The sequence below is a fragment of the Schistocerca serialis genome, chromosome 1 (assembly GCF_023864345.2).
Source record: "Schistocerca serialis cubense isolate TAMUIC-IGC-003099 chromosome 1, iqSchSeri2.2, whole genome shotgun sequence".
In the NCBI taxonomy this organism is placed as follows: domain Eukaryota; kingdom Metazoa; phylum Arthropoda; class Insecta; order Orthoptera; family Acrididae; genus Schistocerca; species Schistocerca serialis.
The window spans coordinates 685,374,362-685,387,532 of NC_064638.1; the positions used below are offsets into that span (position 1 = coordinate 685,374,362).

The 13,171-nt window shown below is 39.5% G+C and overlaps 1 protein-coding gene across 1 annotated transcript; it reads left to right on the plus strand.

Moving 5' to 3' along the window:
• The first annotated feature begins 2,329 nt into the window (after positions 1-2,329).
• Positions 2,330-3,612, plus strand: LOC126480423 (uncharacterized protein C1orf131). The gene is made up of 2 exons (XM_050103863.1): positions 2,330-3,158; positions 3,242-3,612. Exons 1-2 carry the CDS (start codon positions 2,697-2,699, stop codon positions 3,284-3,286), a joined length of 507 nt encoding a protein of 168 aa, XP_049959820.1. The 5' UTR covers positions 2,330-2,696; the 3' UTR covers positions 3,287-3,612.
• The last annotated feature ends 9,559 nt before the right edge of the window (positions 3,613-13,171 follow it).

Below are 13,171 nucleotides of genomic sequence, written 5' to 3' on the forward strand. Positions count from 1 at the left end.
TTTTACCAAGCTATCTACTCTCAAACAAAATTCCCTGAATGTATCTAGGATCACATTAACTACTGAATGATCAGAATTGTACTTTTGAAAAACTGAAATAGCCAGCGAAATACTTTTGTCACGACATGACCCAGAAAATACTGGATGCATTGACAAAACTATGGAAACTGTTTCAAACACCAAATACAGAAGTTTCATTGAATACTAGACCACAATTACTAGAAGACTGCCCATAAAAGAAAGCAAAACTGCTTTAAGGTATTTGATGTTCTGAGAATTCTTCAGATTCATGCGAAACCCATACGCTGCCCTAACAGCAGAAATCCTTATTTGATTAGCATGCTTTGCTTCCAAATGACTTAAAATAGCTTTTAAGAACAGTTCGAGCAAATTTGGTGATATCAACTCAGCATATAAACTTCCAACACAGAGGCATCGGTCCAGAACGTATGGGGAGCCAGTTTGACTCATATCAGCATCAATAACATTTTGCAAAAACCCACTGAAGTCGAATGGGACCACTTCATTACACTTCAGTTGCTGCATCAGTGTTTCAAGAGTTACTTCCAGTGCACACGTGCATGCCTGGTGGCGTTTTCACCAGTTGGAATTGTCTGTATTTCTTTACGTCTATGATTCCTTTAAATGTTTTGTCATAGCATGACTCGGTGCTCAGATACTTTTTACTTCAAATTCTTCAAATATTGATTGTGATATTTGCACAGAGTAAACGTGTGTGTGCCCTCCTGCTGCATCTATATACTGCTTTGGCTTTTCGTACCATGTCTTTACTGCTCATCAGTTATTTGCATAAAGAGTGTTAAATAGTAAATTAAATCTTCAAGGGCTTTCTTAATGGTGTCCATTAACATAAAAACTTAAATAACATACGAACTCAAATATGGAAAATATCAGTGTATTTTATCCAGTGTTTTCTCCATCCAAGTCAATAAGTTCTCTTTAACATCTGAAGAGTTTACATAATCAGTTCTATACACATCAGCAGTGTGAATGAATGCTGCCATGATGGTGGAAGAATCTGTAACATATAAGGAGTCATCTGCTTAGGAAAGTGCTGCAAAAGAAATGTCACTCCTTTGATCACATCTGATTTCAGTCCAGTGTGGACAGTTTCTGTGAATTTGTTGACACAGATTGGTAGAACATGCTGTAGTAGTGTTTTTGACAATCTTTTGTGGTATTCTGACTTGACACATATCATGTAAGTGCAATTTGAAAATATGTGAACCGGTCTTGACCATGTTCTTGGGTTATACCTCTGTTCATCTGACAAAAAGCGGTACATTTCGGAAAACATTACTGGAGCAATTTCTGCTAACTGACCTTCTAACAACTCACCCACAAATTCATTTACCACTTTGAGAGCCACTTTACTTATTCTGGAGTCTCGGGACAACGAAATTGGTCTGAAAAGTAACACCAATGTTTTTCAACATACTGTTTAAGAATTACTGCAGAAATCTGCCTTATAGCTACGTTGTAGTTCTCCACAATAAATTCAGTAAGATGAACATCAAATTCTTGTGTTACTTCTATGGCTTGTATCTTTTTCTCTGCAGCTGTTCTTATTTCTTGATGTGGTGAAAGTGTTCCCATAAGTGTGTCATAAAGAGCTTCCCTCGGGGATCTATTTGTTTCTTCATTGACTCCCGTTTTTCTTTCTACCTTCATACAGTACGGGCACTTCTATATTAAAACAGGGCACAACCCTACCCCAAAATGAGTTTTCGTAAATTATGATAGGTTCGCTGAAAAAAGCATCTACTTAATTAAAGTATGTTCTGTAGCTTTTCATATTTATACCTCTCAGTATATTTACTCATTAATGAAATTTGTCCTAATTAATATATCTCTTTTTCCAACAGAACAGCTCAGTTCATACATACAACACCTGGAACAAAAATGATCTGCACAAGGACTTAAAAGCACTTACTTTAGTTCAAAAAGGGGTCCACTACTCAGGTACACATATCTTCAATAATTTGCCAGCAAACATAAAAAATTTAGTTACAAATAAAGATTAGTTTAAAAGGAGCCTGAAAGACTTACTAGTGGCCAACTCCTTCTACTCCATTGACGAATTTTTTAATAGAAACAAATGATGTATTGTATATATTCATACTATCAGTATTGTTATTTCAGCTTAAAAAAAAAGAGATGTTCCACATCCACGAGGATCTCATCAGCACGGATCTATGGAACGAAAAACAAATCTAATCTAATCTAATCTACCACAAGTCTTTTAAAGGTATGATGGACGGAGAATGTGACGCGGAAAAATTCTTTTCGCTGTACCTACTTTGATAAACAATATATATACAATCTTTGTATCCGTGTAGGTAGAGATCGCTGGTAGTTATGTATGTAAACAATTTGACTGTGCACGTGCGTCTGTTTATTTACAGTGAAGAGAAGTGACATGAAAATTTTGTTGTGTAGGAGAGTGTACTTCTGTGGTTTGAAGTATTATTATGGGGAATACTGACACCCATTTAACTGAAACGGTATAAACGTAAAATCACTACTTATCTAACTTCGTGCTGTGATTTGCTCCTGGTCGTATACGAGCTGTTGCTACTATACTGAAGGAGATATTTGCGAGTAACTAAATAAATAAATCAATCAATCAGGCCTTAAGTGTCTTCGATCAGCTCGTATGCCATTACAACCGTAATATGGTCGATGAACTGTCTTTCGTCAAAACGAAATGTGCAGAGCTGCGGAAAGATGCAGCAGCATCTTTCGAGTGTGTCGTGTTTGAAGATAAGAGAAAAGGAGTCGTTGGCAGAAATTCCTCCAGTAAAAAGAACGCAAAAAAATCTGTACTCGATAGTAGTGACATTGATATTAGGAGAGTAAAACGAGAAGTAATCAAATTTGGCTTAAGTGGCTTCGATGCGAAAACGAAGCAGGAAGCAAAAATCGAGCAGGCTATAAGACTCGGTGCGAAACCACCAAAAAAGAAGTATGTTAATTATAAAGAGCTCAAAGCCGAAAAAGCGCGCCAGTTGCAGGAAGCAGAAGAAAAGAAGAAGTTGATGGATGCTGGAAAAATTAAAGGTGTTTCTAGCGACAAGGGCAAGAAATATTTAGCACTCAAGAAGCGAAAGGATAATATTTTGCAAGCTTATGGCAAGGTAAACGACCGAATAATTATACAAATAATTTACTGATCCTTCTCTCTTTGTATGTTTATAGAGTACTTATGTTTTTCTTTAAGGTATCTTCAAGTTTTAAAAACAAGAAAGGGCGTAGGAAGAAGTGACTTATATAATGCTCCAGAGGACGTTTCCTGTAAAACAGTTGTATACGTTTGTCTATGCTGTCTGTGGCATGAAAGTGCTAACATACTGGTTACCTTATTCTCCAGAGTGAGAAATTAGCTGTCCAGAGATGCAGTGTATATACTGGGGATTGGCTGTGAGTTAAGGAACTTAACTGGATTGTAAACATCAGTGTTATGTAGATGAAACATCAAATTAATAAAACTATTGGTAATATATAACTGTTGTTTTATATGTACACTGGCCGTAATGAACTCGGATGATTCCTCTGTGATGATAAGTAATAAAATGCTGTCTAATGAAGTAACTGATTAGTCAAGAACTCATATTAATTTTTGCACCTATCACATGCTGATTATAAACACTAAATGCTGTCTGCATTGAGTATTTCATTCTGTGTATGACTGTATTTTGTAATGAATTTGTTAGTGCTTCCTGATTGATATTCCTTGGTTCTGAAGAACGTAATTGATTCTGCCGAATACTGTTGCTTTGTATTTTGAGTTTGTAATGTGGCATTTTATTGAAATACATTTTAACAGTGGCGTGTGAAGAGGGAAGCCAGTGAAAGTGATAAAGGAACAAGAAGCTGTAGACGTAAAGGTGAGAAAATGTTGTGTACATGCGTAGGCCTACGGTATGTATAATTTTACTATAATTAGAGTGCCTATTCTGTTAGAAGACGATGGTGACATTGTGGCAGGTTTCTTCTGACTGTAACGCAGTGATAATATTTGTTGAAAACTTCGTAGGCCTATGTGTTATGCCAGATAAGTGTACATTTTTTAAAGTACACAACTTCAGAAGACATGCAGGAATGTATTGTGCTTGCTTGTAGTTCTCTTCAGCAGGCAACACTGGAAGCGGTAAATAATTCTTTCATGCAATGAGTGCACCAGTGTATCGGTGTTCAGGATCAGCACTGATTCAGTGTTGCAACTTTGTCTTGTTATTAATGTAAGTATTAGATTCTGTGCAACTCCTATCTTTTCTACTGTTTCTAGTCCTTTTAAATACTGTTGTGTAGAGCAGGCTTACAGTAAAGGTTGGCTTTCCTACAAACTGCATCAACATAACGTTTCTTTTATTGTTGTTGTTGAAGTTAGGCGAAATGCTACACAGGCAGTGGAACTGTGGAGAGATTCTCACTTCCGTTGCTGTGAATCCACATGTGAGCACACAACAGCTTGAACACGAGACTGGCATTCCTAAAAACAGTGTACATCATATTCTTACACTGGTTCCATCCTTACCATGTACACCTACATCAAGAATTGCGCAGGAATGCTTTTCAGAATCGTGTACATTTCTGTCAATGGGCACAGCACCAAGTCCTTGCCAACCTGAACTTCTCCTATTTTCTATTTACTGATGAATGTTCCTGCTCAAACAAAGGACAAGTGAATACAAGGAACATGCGCTATTGGTTCAGTGACAACCCACGAGGACTTAGACAGGTGGAACATCACCGTCAGTGGAGGGTCAACGTCTGGTGTGGGATGCTTGGTACTACAATTATTGGCCCTTATTTCATCGATAGTAGTCTAAATGGCACAGCATATGCCAACTTCCTCAGATGAATTCTTCCTCCTCTTCTGGACGAAGTGCCGCTAAGAAGCAGAATGCTTATGTGGTATCAACACTAGGGGTGTCCAGCACATAATGCCTTGCATGCATGTCATGTTCTGAACCGAAGGTATCCTGCCAGATGGATTGGTCGAGGAGGAACAGTTACTTGACCTGCTAGGTCTCCTGATTTAAATCCTCTGGACTTTTTTCTTTGGGGATGCATTAAAGACGTCTGTCGCGATATTCCAACAACTTCAGAAGACATGCAGGAATGTATTGTGCTTGCTTGTAGTTCTCTTCAGCAGGCAACACTGGAAGCGGTAAATAATTCTTTCATGCAACGAGTGCACCAGTGTATCGGTGTTCAGGGTCAGCACCTTGAGCACCTTTGAATGTTCTACTCTTGGGCCATGGTACAGGAGAGTCAAAGTCAATTTTGTGTTATATTTGTACTTGGTTTTCATTTGTTTTCTGAGAACTCCAGCAAGTGGACAAGTTTGTGATCCCGGACTCAAAGTCAGTGTTGTGTTATGTAATTAATAACATTGTGCTTCAGTGAATGGTACACTGTGATACATTTTTCAATTGATCTTTAGGAGAGGAAATGAATTACTGAATAAAAACTACAGGGTGCCATTTAAAAAAGTCATGCGGCTGTTAATACCTTTGTAAAAAACAATGCTACAACAAAGGCAATCATGCTGATTGATGGCCCTCTGACGGCTGAAGAACATTTGCTTGAAACATTTTGTAATTTGCATTTGGACAAACAGTTATTTAGGTGGTCAAGATAAATGGGGCACCCTGTACAGGTGTGTCCAGGAGATGAGCCAGAGCAGAGGAGGGTTAAAAGAAGGTTACATTGGAAAATTTATGGTCAAGCAGCAAAGTATACTTCAGCAATAGTCTTTCAGTCTTGCAGAAAGTCTATTCATGATCATATCCATGTGGAAGGCTCCACAGTGGAACAGCAAATTTAGTGTATGATTGCTTCACCAGGGGGTGATGCCAGTAATAGGGCTAGAATAAGAAAAACAGTGTATGTGGGCCCTTCATGTGGGTGGTGGCTGATAGAATACCACTTTATAGGGTGTAGGGAGGAGTCTATTGCTTATTCAGACCACAGCAGTGGCATACGGCAGAGAGAGAGACATGGTGGTGCTAGAAAGCAGGCATAGTTCTAATAACTAGTGCAAGTTTCACAGTGTGTGTGTGTCCCATCCATCAGTCAGCTAACAAAGGCATGCTATGTTATCTAAGCATCCCATTAACCCTCACTTGGTATCAGCCCTGGAAAAACATATTATCTGTATGGGTCTTTTTTGGCCCCAGGTTTATTCTAACAACTCTATGATGATAAAATGTAAAATGTTTCCACAAAAATAATAATGATGTATTGTGAGGCCCATGCACATGGTTGAAGTTACAACTCTATTGTTGAATGCTATAATGTAAGCTATGTGTAAGGTATAATTATGTACAAGCTGTGTTCCAAATATATAGAGTTTGAGTAGTTACAAGTTATGCGAGGAATTTCTAGTTGCATTTTTACCTCTCATATCATTAAAAAATTTACAGTACTGAACATTAGCATTTAGACGTGCTAAATCAACTATATAAAAAATACAAGAAGTGGCCACCTTCTTGCATTGGAGAATTTTAGAAATTGCAGAATTTTAGCCTTCTGCATGATTACTGGATTGCATTGGTATTACACTCTGCATGTAATTGGTCATAAAAAGTCTGAGACAGTCTGACTTATCTGTAACCGTGACGTGGAATGTGCGCAGTTTCACATATCATAGTCCTGGAAGCCCTCTTGTGCTCATCAGGTGATGCTATGTCATACATTATCCTTCCACTTCTAGCTACAAGAGTAGGTGCACTAGTTACCTGAATACTATTATCATCGTCTTCACATTCATCTCATCTCCCTGTATATATTCCTCTATCACATCTACATCAGCATCAGTCTCATCCAGATTTCCAAAAATTGATTTGTTGTCTAGCTCTTACATCTACTTGCTAAAGCCTGCTTGAGACTGTAGCCGCCTTCAAAGTGTGTATCATTGTCCATTATGATTAAAATAGAATACCATGTCTTACTTCAACAAAACGCAATTCGTAACTGTGAATTTGTTCCAGCAATGCACTTGTATGTATCTTCTATGAATTGGTTACAACAATAGACATGTAGATTGGTTGAGAGGTAGCATTGTTGCCAAATTTATATTTTTGTAATAAAATTGAAATACAACACCCAAAATCACATATTTTGTACATGGTATACTTTTTGATCCTGTTGCAAAAATTTCAGATTATTGTGCAATGAACCATGATGTGATATAAATATTTGGTCCAGTTATAATAAAGACGTATCTGGAGGAAGAGAAGCCTACGTCAATATTAAAACTGTTTACTTACAGTGGAAAGAGCCTTGGCATCCAAGAAAATCTGACACCAAGCAAGAGTTAAGAAATAAGAAGTAAAACTTTTCGTTGTATTATTTCATTCCACTAAAACTTGCCAGAATCATGCCCCCCCCCCCCCCCCCCCCCCCACACACAATCCTCTCTCTCTGGGGTGAGAGGGTATAAATCAATGGACCTGTATGTTGTGTTGCAATTATTATAATGAATGCTTGTGAGATGGATCACAGCATTAAAAAAAAAGTAAATAAAAAAAATTATGGAGAATACTGACATAGTGACATAGCAGCATCTACGAGAGACATGTAAATGACGTAAAGTATTATTGAAAACGTTTTAAAAAAGATTTGGAGCTACAATGTTGAGAATTGTATTCACTCTTTCTAATAATGTACAGTAAAACCGCTAATACATAACTGACAGCTAATCTAACTACATGTGAGGAGGCACAATTTAGAAGTGCTTTTCCCCATTCCTCTGCAATTAAGTTGTGTTGATTTCTAGAGTTGTGTTAAACTTACACCTACTTACCTTCCAGAAGGCAGCATGATATCAATTTTCTAACACTCCTGCCCCGTAAAATTTGTCACCATTTGCCCTCATTTTGTCACTTTGAAGTCAGTGTTGACCTTACATCTACATTATTGATTCTGATTTGACCTCTCTTTCTCTTGTTCCCTCATGCAGATGTGTTAATGAAGTTTATGACTACACTATTCACAATTTGGGATAAAAAATATAGTGAAAGTTTTACTAGAAACAAAAGTAATAAACTTGCATCGAATTTTATTTTAGCACCTTCAAAGTAGAGTCCTTAGCTAGCAATGCACTTACCCAATGTTGAAAATCCATGACTGGAAGCATTTATGGAAGGCTCCTTTTGTAAGGGCATTCAGCCACTCTGCCATGGCACATTTTTGGGAAGAACCTGTGCATGGTGCTAAATTTGATTGTAAGGTAGTTGTGGACAGACAGGAAAACTTTTTCCAACCAAAAAATCATGAATCAAAAGTGAGGTGTAACGCAGCATGTTGTCATGGTGGAGAAGGAAACCGTTGGCCCATTTTCTTGTCTCTTCTGTCGTAATTTGTTTTGCAAATGTTGCAGTACACCCGTGTGAAATTTAACATTTACAGTTGTTCTCCTGGGAATGAACTCTGTTCACACTATGCCTTCAATTCCAGCAGTGTTCACACTATGCCTTCAATTCCAGCAGGGGGGGGGGGGGGGGGGGGGGATGAGCTTGACTTTGATGTTTTATTTTGACAGATGTGCCTTATTTAAGGTGAGGGGACTCTCTGATTTTGCTATGCGAAATCTGAATTTTTGTCTCATACCCAATAGACCTATGTTTCATCTCCAGTTACAGTTTTGGACATGAAGTCCAGATCTAAATGAAGACAAACTTTCAACTCTGTGCAGACTGACACATGGTTTTCCTTCCATTCATTACTCAAAAGTCTGAGAACAAATTTCGCACATGCTCATCTCATTTGTGAATTATCACTTAAAATGCTTCACTGACGATAAATTATTTAGTCGAATTGTCAGCCCTTAGATTTGTACGCTTTATCGTGTACCCAAAATGTATCGGATTTCTTTTCGTATCCTTGTGGAGGACCTTGCACTTTTCTTTGTTTAGTGCTAATTGCCACTTTTCAAACCATACGGAAATTCTCTCTAGATCATTTTGTAATTGGAATTGATTGTCTGATGATTTTACTAGACGGTAAATTAGAGCGTCATCTGCAAACAATGTAAGGGGGCTGCTCAGATTTATCACCTAGATCATTTATATAAATCAGGAACAGCAGAGGGCCTATGACACTACCTTGCAGAATGCCAGATATCACTTCTGTTTTACTCGATGATTTACCGTCTATCACTACGAACTGTGACCTCTCTGAGAGGAAATCATGAATCCAGTCACACAACTGAGACAATACTCCATATGCATGCAATTCGATTAATAGTTGCTTGTGAGGAATGGTATCAACAGCCTTCTGGAAATCTAGGAATTTGGAATCGATCTGAGATCCCTTGTCAACAGCACTTGTGGGAATAAAGGGCTAGCTGTGTCGTACAAGAACAATATTTTCTTAATCCATGTTGCTTATGTATCAATAAGTCATTTTCTTCGAGGTGATTCATAATGTTTGAGTACAGTATATGTTCCAAATCCTACTGTAAATGGAGGTCAGTGATATGGGTCTCTAATTCAATGGGTTACTCCTGTTTTCTTTCTGGAATATTGGTGTGACCTGTGCTACTTTCCAGTCTTTAGAAACAGACCTTTCGTCGAGTGAGTGGTTGTATATGATTACTATGAAAGCGCTATTGTGTCTGCATACTCTGAGAGGAACCTGATTGGTATACCATCTGGACTGGAAGACTTGCCTTTTTTAAGTGATTTGAGTTGTTTGGTAACACGTAAGATATCTACTTTTATGTCCTCATGCTAACAGCTGTTCTGGTTTCGAATTCTGGAATATTTACTTCATCTTCTTTCATGAAGGAATTATGGAAAACTGTATTTAGTAACTCCGCTTTAGTGGCAGCATCATTGGTAACATTTCCATTGCTATTGCGCAGTGACTGTATTGACTGTTTTTTGCCACTAGTGTACTTTTCAAATGACCAGAATCTCTTTGGGTTTACGACCGTATTTTGAGACAATATTTCATTGTGGAAACTATTAAAAGCATCTCGCATTGACGTCCACACTAAATTTCAAGCTTCCGTGAAACTTAGCCAGTCTTGGGGATTGTGCGTTCTTTTGAATTTGGCCTGCTTTTTTCATTGCTTCTGCAGCAGTGTTCTGACGTGTTTTTGTGTACCATGGTTGATCAGTCCCATCTCTTATTAACTTATGTGGTATGAATGTATCTATTGCTGTCGATACTGTATCTTTGAATTTGAGCCATATCTGGTCTACACTTCAGTAATTAGCTTGGAAGGAATGGAGACTCTCTCTTAGAAAGGCATCAAACGAATTTTTATCTGCTATTTTAAATAGATACATTTTGCATTTAATGTTTTGTGGTTTTGGTTGATATGATTTTGAGTCTCGCTACTATGACCTTGTGTTCACTAATCCCTGTATCCGTCATGACATTCTCTAGATCAGGATTATTTGTGGCCAAGAGGTCAAGTGTGTTTTCGCAACCATTTACAATTCGTGTGGGCTCGTGAACTAATTGTTCAAAGTAATTCTCTGAGAAAGCATTTAGTACAATTTCAGAAGATGTTTTCTGTCTACCACTGGCTCTGAACATGTATTTCCCCAACAAATCGAGGGTAGATTGAAGTCTCCACCAATTATAACTGTATGAGTGGGATACTTATTTGTAATGAGGTTCAAGTTTTCTTTGAAGCGTCCAGCTGTTATAACATCTGAGTCAGGGGATCGGTGGAAGGACCCAATTATTATTTCTGTACGGCTTTTGAGTATAACCTCTACCCATAGTAATTCACAGGAACTATCTATTTCAACTTTACTACAAGATAAACTACTACCAACAGACACAAACACACCACCACCTAATTTATTTAATCTATCCTTTCTGAACACAGTTTGCGCCTCTGTAAAAATTTCAACAGAATTTATCTCCAGCTTTAGCCAACTTTCTGTTCCTATAACGATTTCAGCTTCAGTGCATTCTATAGTGCTTGAAGCTCTGGCACTTTTCCAACACAGCTACAGCAATTTACAACTACAATACTGACTGTTGCCTGCTCGATTCTCATTGTTTCTTTCCCCTGTACCCTTTGAGACTGGAGCCCTTTTTGATCTTCCCCAAGACTGTCTAACCTAAAAAACCACCCAGTCCATGCCACATAGCCCCTGCTGCCCATGTAGCCACCTCCTGTGTGTAGTGGACACCTGACCTATTTAACGGAACACGAAACCCCGCCAACCTATGGCGCAAGTCGAGGAATCTGCAGCGTACACAGTCGGAGAAGCTTCTGAGCCTCTGATTCAGACCTTCCACTCGGCTCTGTACCAAAGGTCTGGAATCGGTCCTGTCAATGATGCTGCAGATGGTGAGCTTTGCCTTCATCCCACTAGCAAGACTGGCAGTCTTCACCAACCCAGATAGCCGCCGGAAACCAGAGAGAATCTCTTCCAATCCACATCAATACACATTATTAGTGCCACAGTTGGCTGCACCCTGTACCCTTCATGGCACCTGGAAGGATCCTTTCCCGTCTTGCCCCCGGTATGCACACGGAGTGGACATTGGCTCTCTTCCTGTCCTTAGCTGGCATATCTCTAAGGGGCTCCATCACCCGCCTAACATTGGAGCTACCAATGACAACTAGTCCCACCCTCTGCACCCTCTGCCCCAGCAGTGGGCAGCACCTCAAACCTGTTACGGAGGCGTGAGGGTACAGCCTTGCCGCTAGCACCTACTTTCGCCTTCCGCCCAGGGATTCACGACTCTCGCCACAGTTCACCAGTCATTGTCAGGCAAGTGTCGACTGGCGGGGATGTCCAAATCCGAGGGCGCAGTGGCAGCAGAGATTCCAGGTAATGCTACAGGTTCCAGAGGCACCAAGGCATTCGCCCCGGGTGTCCCAATGTCACCGCGGTCCAAGGCAACAGCCTGGAGCCTGTTGACCACGGCCAACATACCTTCCGGCTGTTTACGGACGGTGGCCAATTCCCCCTGAATCTGTACACAACAGGCGCAGTCCCTATACATTCCTAACAATCAGCAGTTGCTGCTAAACAAATTCATTCAGCATTTATCACACCTCATATATCCAGCACCTACAATGAGACACCCCTGCAGCCACTGATTTCATCTTTAGCTTTATATGAACTTTTCGTAGCATTACATTTATCTATTCAAAGTTTTCTGCGCTCCCTTGCAGCTTTTGTTAGTCTGCAAATTCCATATATATTTCTGGTCATTAAAATTGCAACGTCAAGAAGGCTAGCAAAAGATGAAAATTTACATATTGAGCAGTACAACACAGTTAGGAAAATACATGATAAATTTTTTAGGTGAATTGAGGGTATACAGGGTGCAAAAATTAGTGCCCAGAGCTGCTGCCTCAGGCAACAACAGTGGCTGTAACCTGGGTGGACACCAAGTCAGACTGAGCTTAGGCAAAAGATATGGGAATGTCATTGGATGCTGCTTCAAGTCCGCATCCCAGTTCATCAATTGTCGTGGTGCCATGTGAATCTTTTGGCAACCCATGACCACATGTTTTCAGTGGCTGGGAGATCTGGAAAACTAACTGAACAGAGCAACAGTCAAACACCCTCTGTATTGAGGTAGATCAGAGGTAGATCAGGTTAGCAAGGACAAAATGTGATCTTGTAGTCCTGGTCTTAAAAGATATGACACAGCCACCAGCCTCAAAATGTCATAAATGTAATGCCTGCTGTACAAATGATCAGCTCTGCTAACACTGTGGCATTTCTTACCATCACATGAGAGTCTGGGCACATATGAATATAGCAAATGCAGTCTGGCAACATTCATTCTCCTAGGAGCTCCACTCATGGATCCCTCCAGCATGATACTGTATGCAGAATCAGGACTCATCTGAAAAGATGATGGGGTGCTACTTGTGTGTCCATTGTTTCTGGGTGCCCACTACTGACATGCTTCAGCCTCTTACTGCAGCAAGGGAAGTCACAACAATGACAGCTGCTTGTTACATTGCCTGTTTGAAAACTTGTCTTTCTTCAAACAATCACATTTTCTGACTTATGGTGTGTGATGTGGCTTGCACAATCCTGCATGATTGAATGAACAATATGTCTGTCTTCTCAGGTGGTAGTCGTTGAGATCCTGTATAGTGTGTAGAATTCATCAACTCCATATGTGCTGGACAATTTTGGGATCCTGA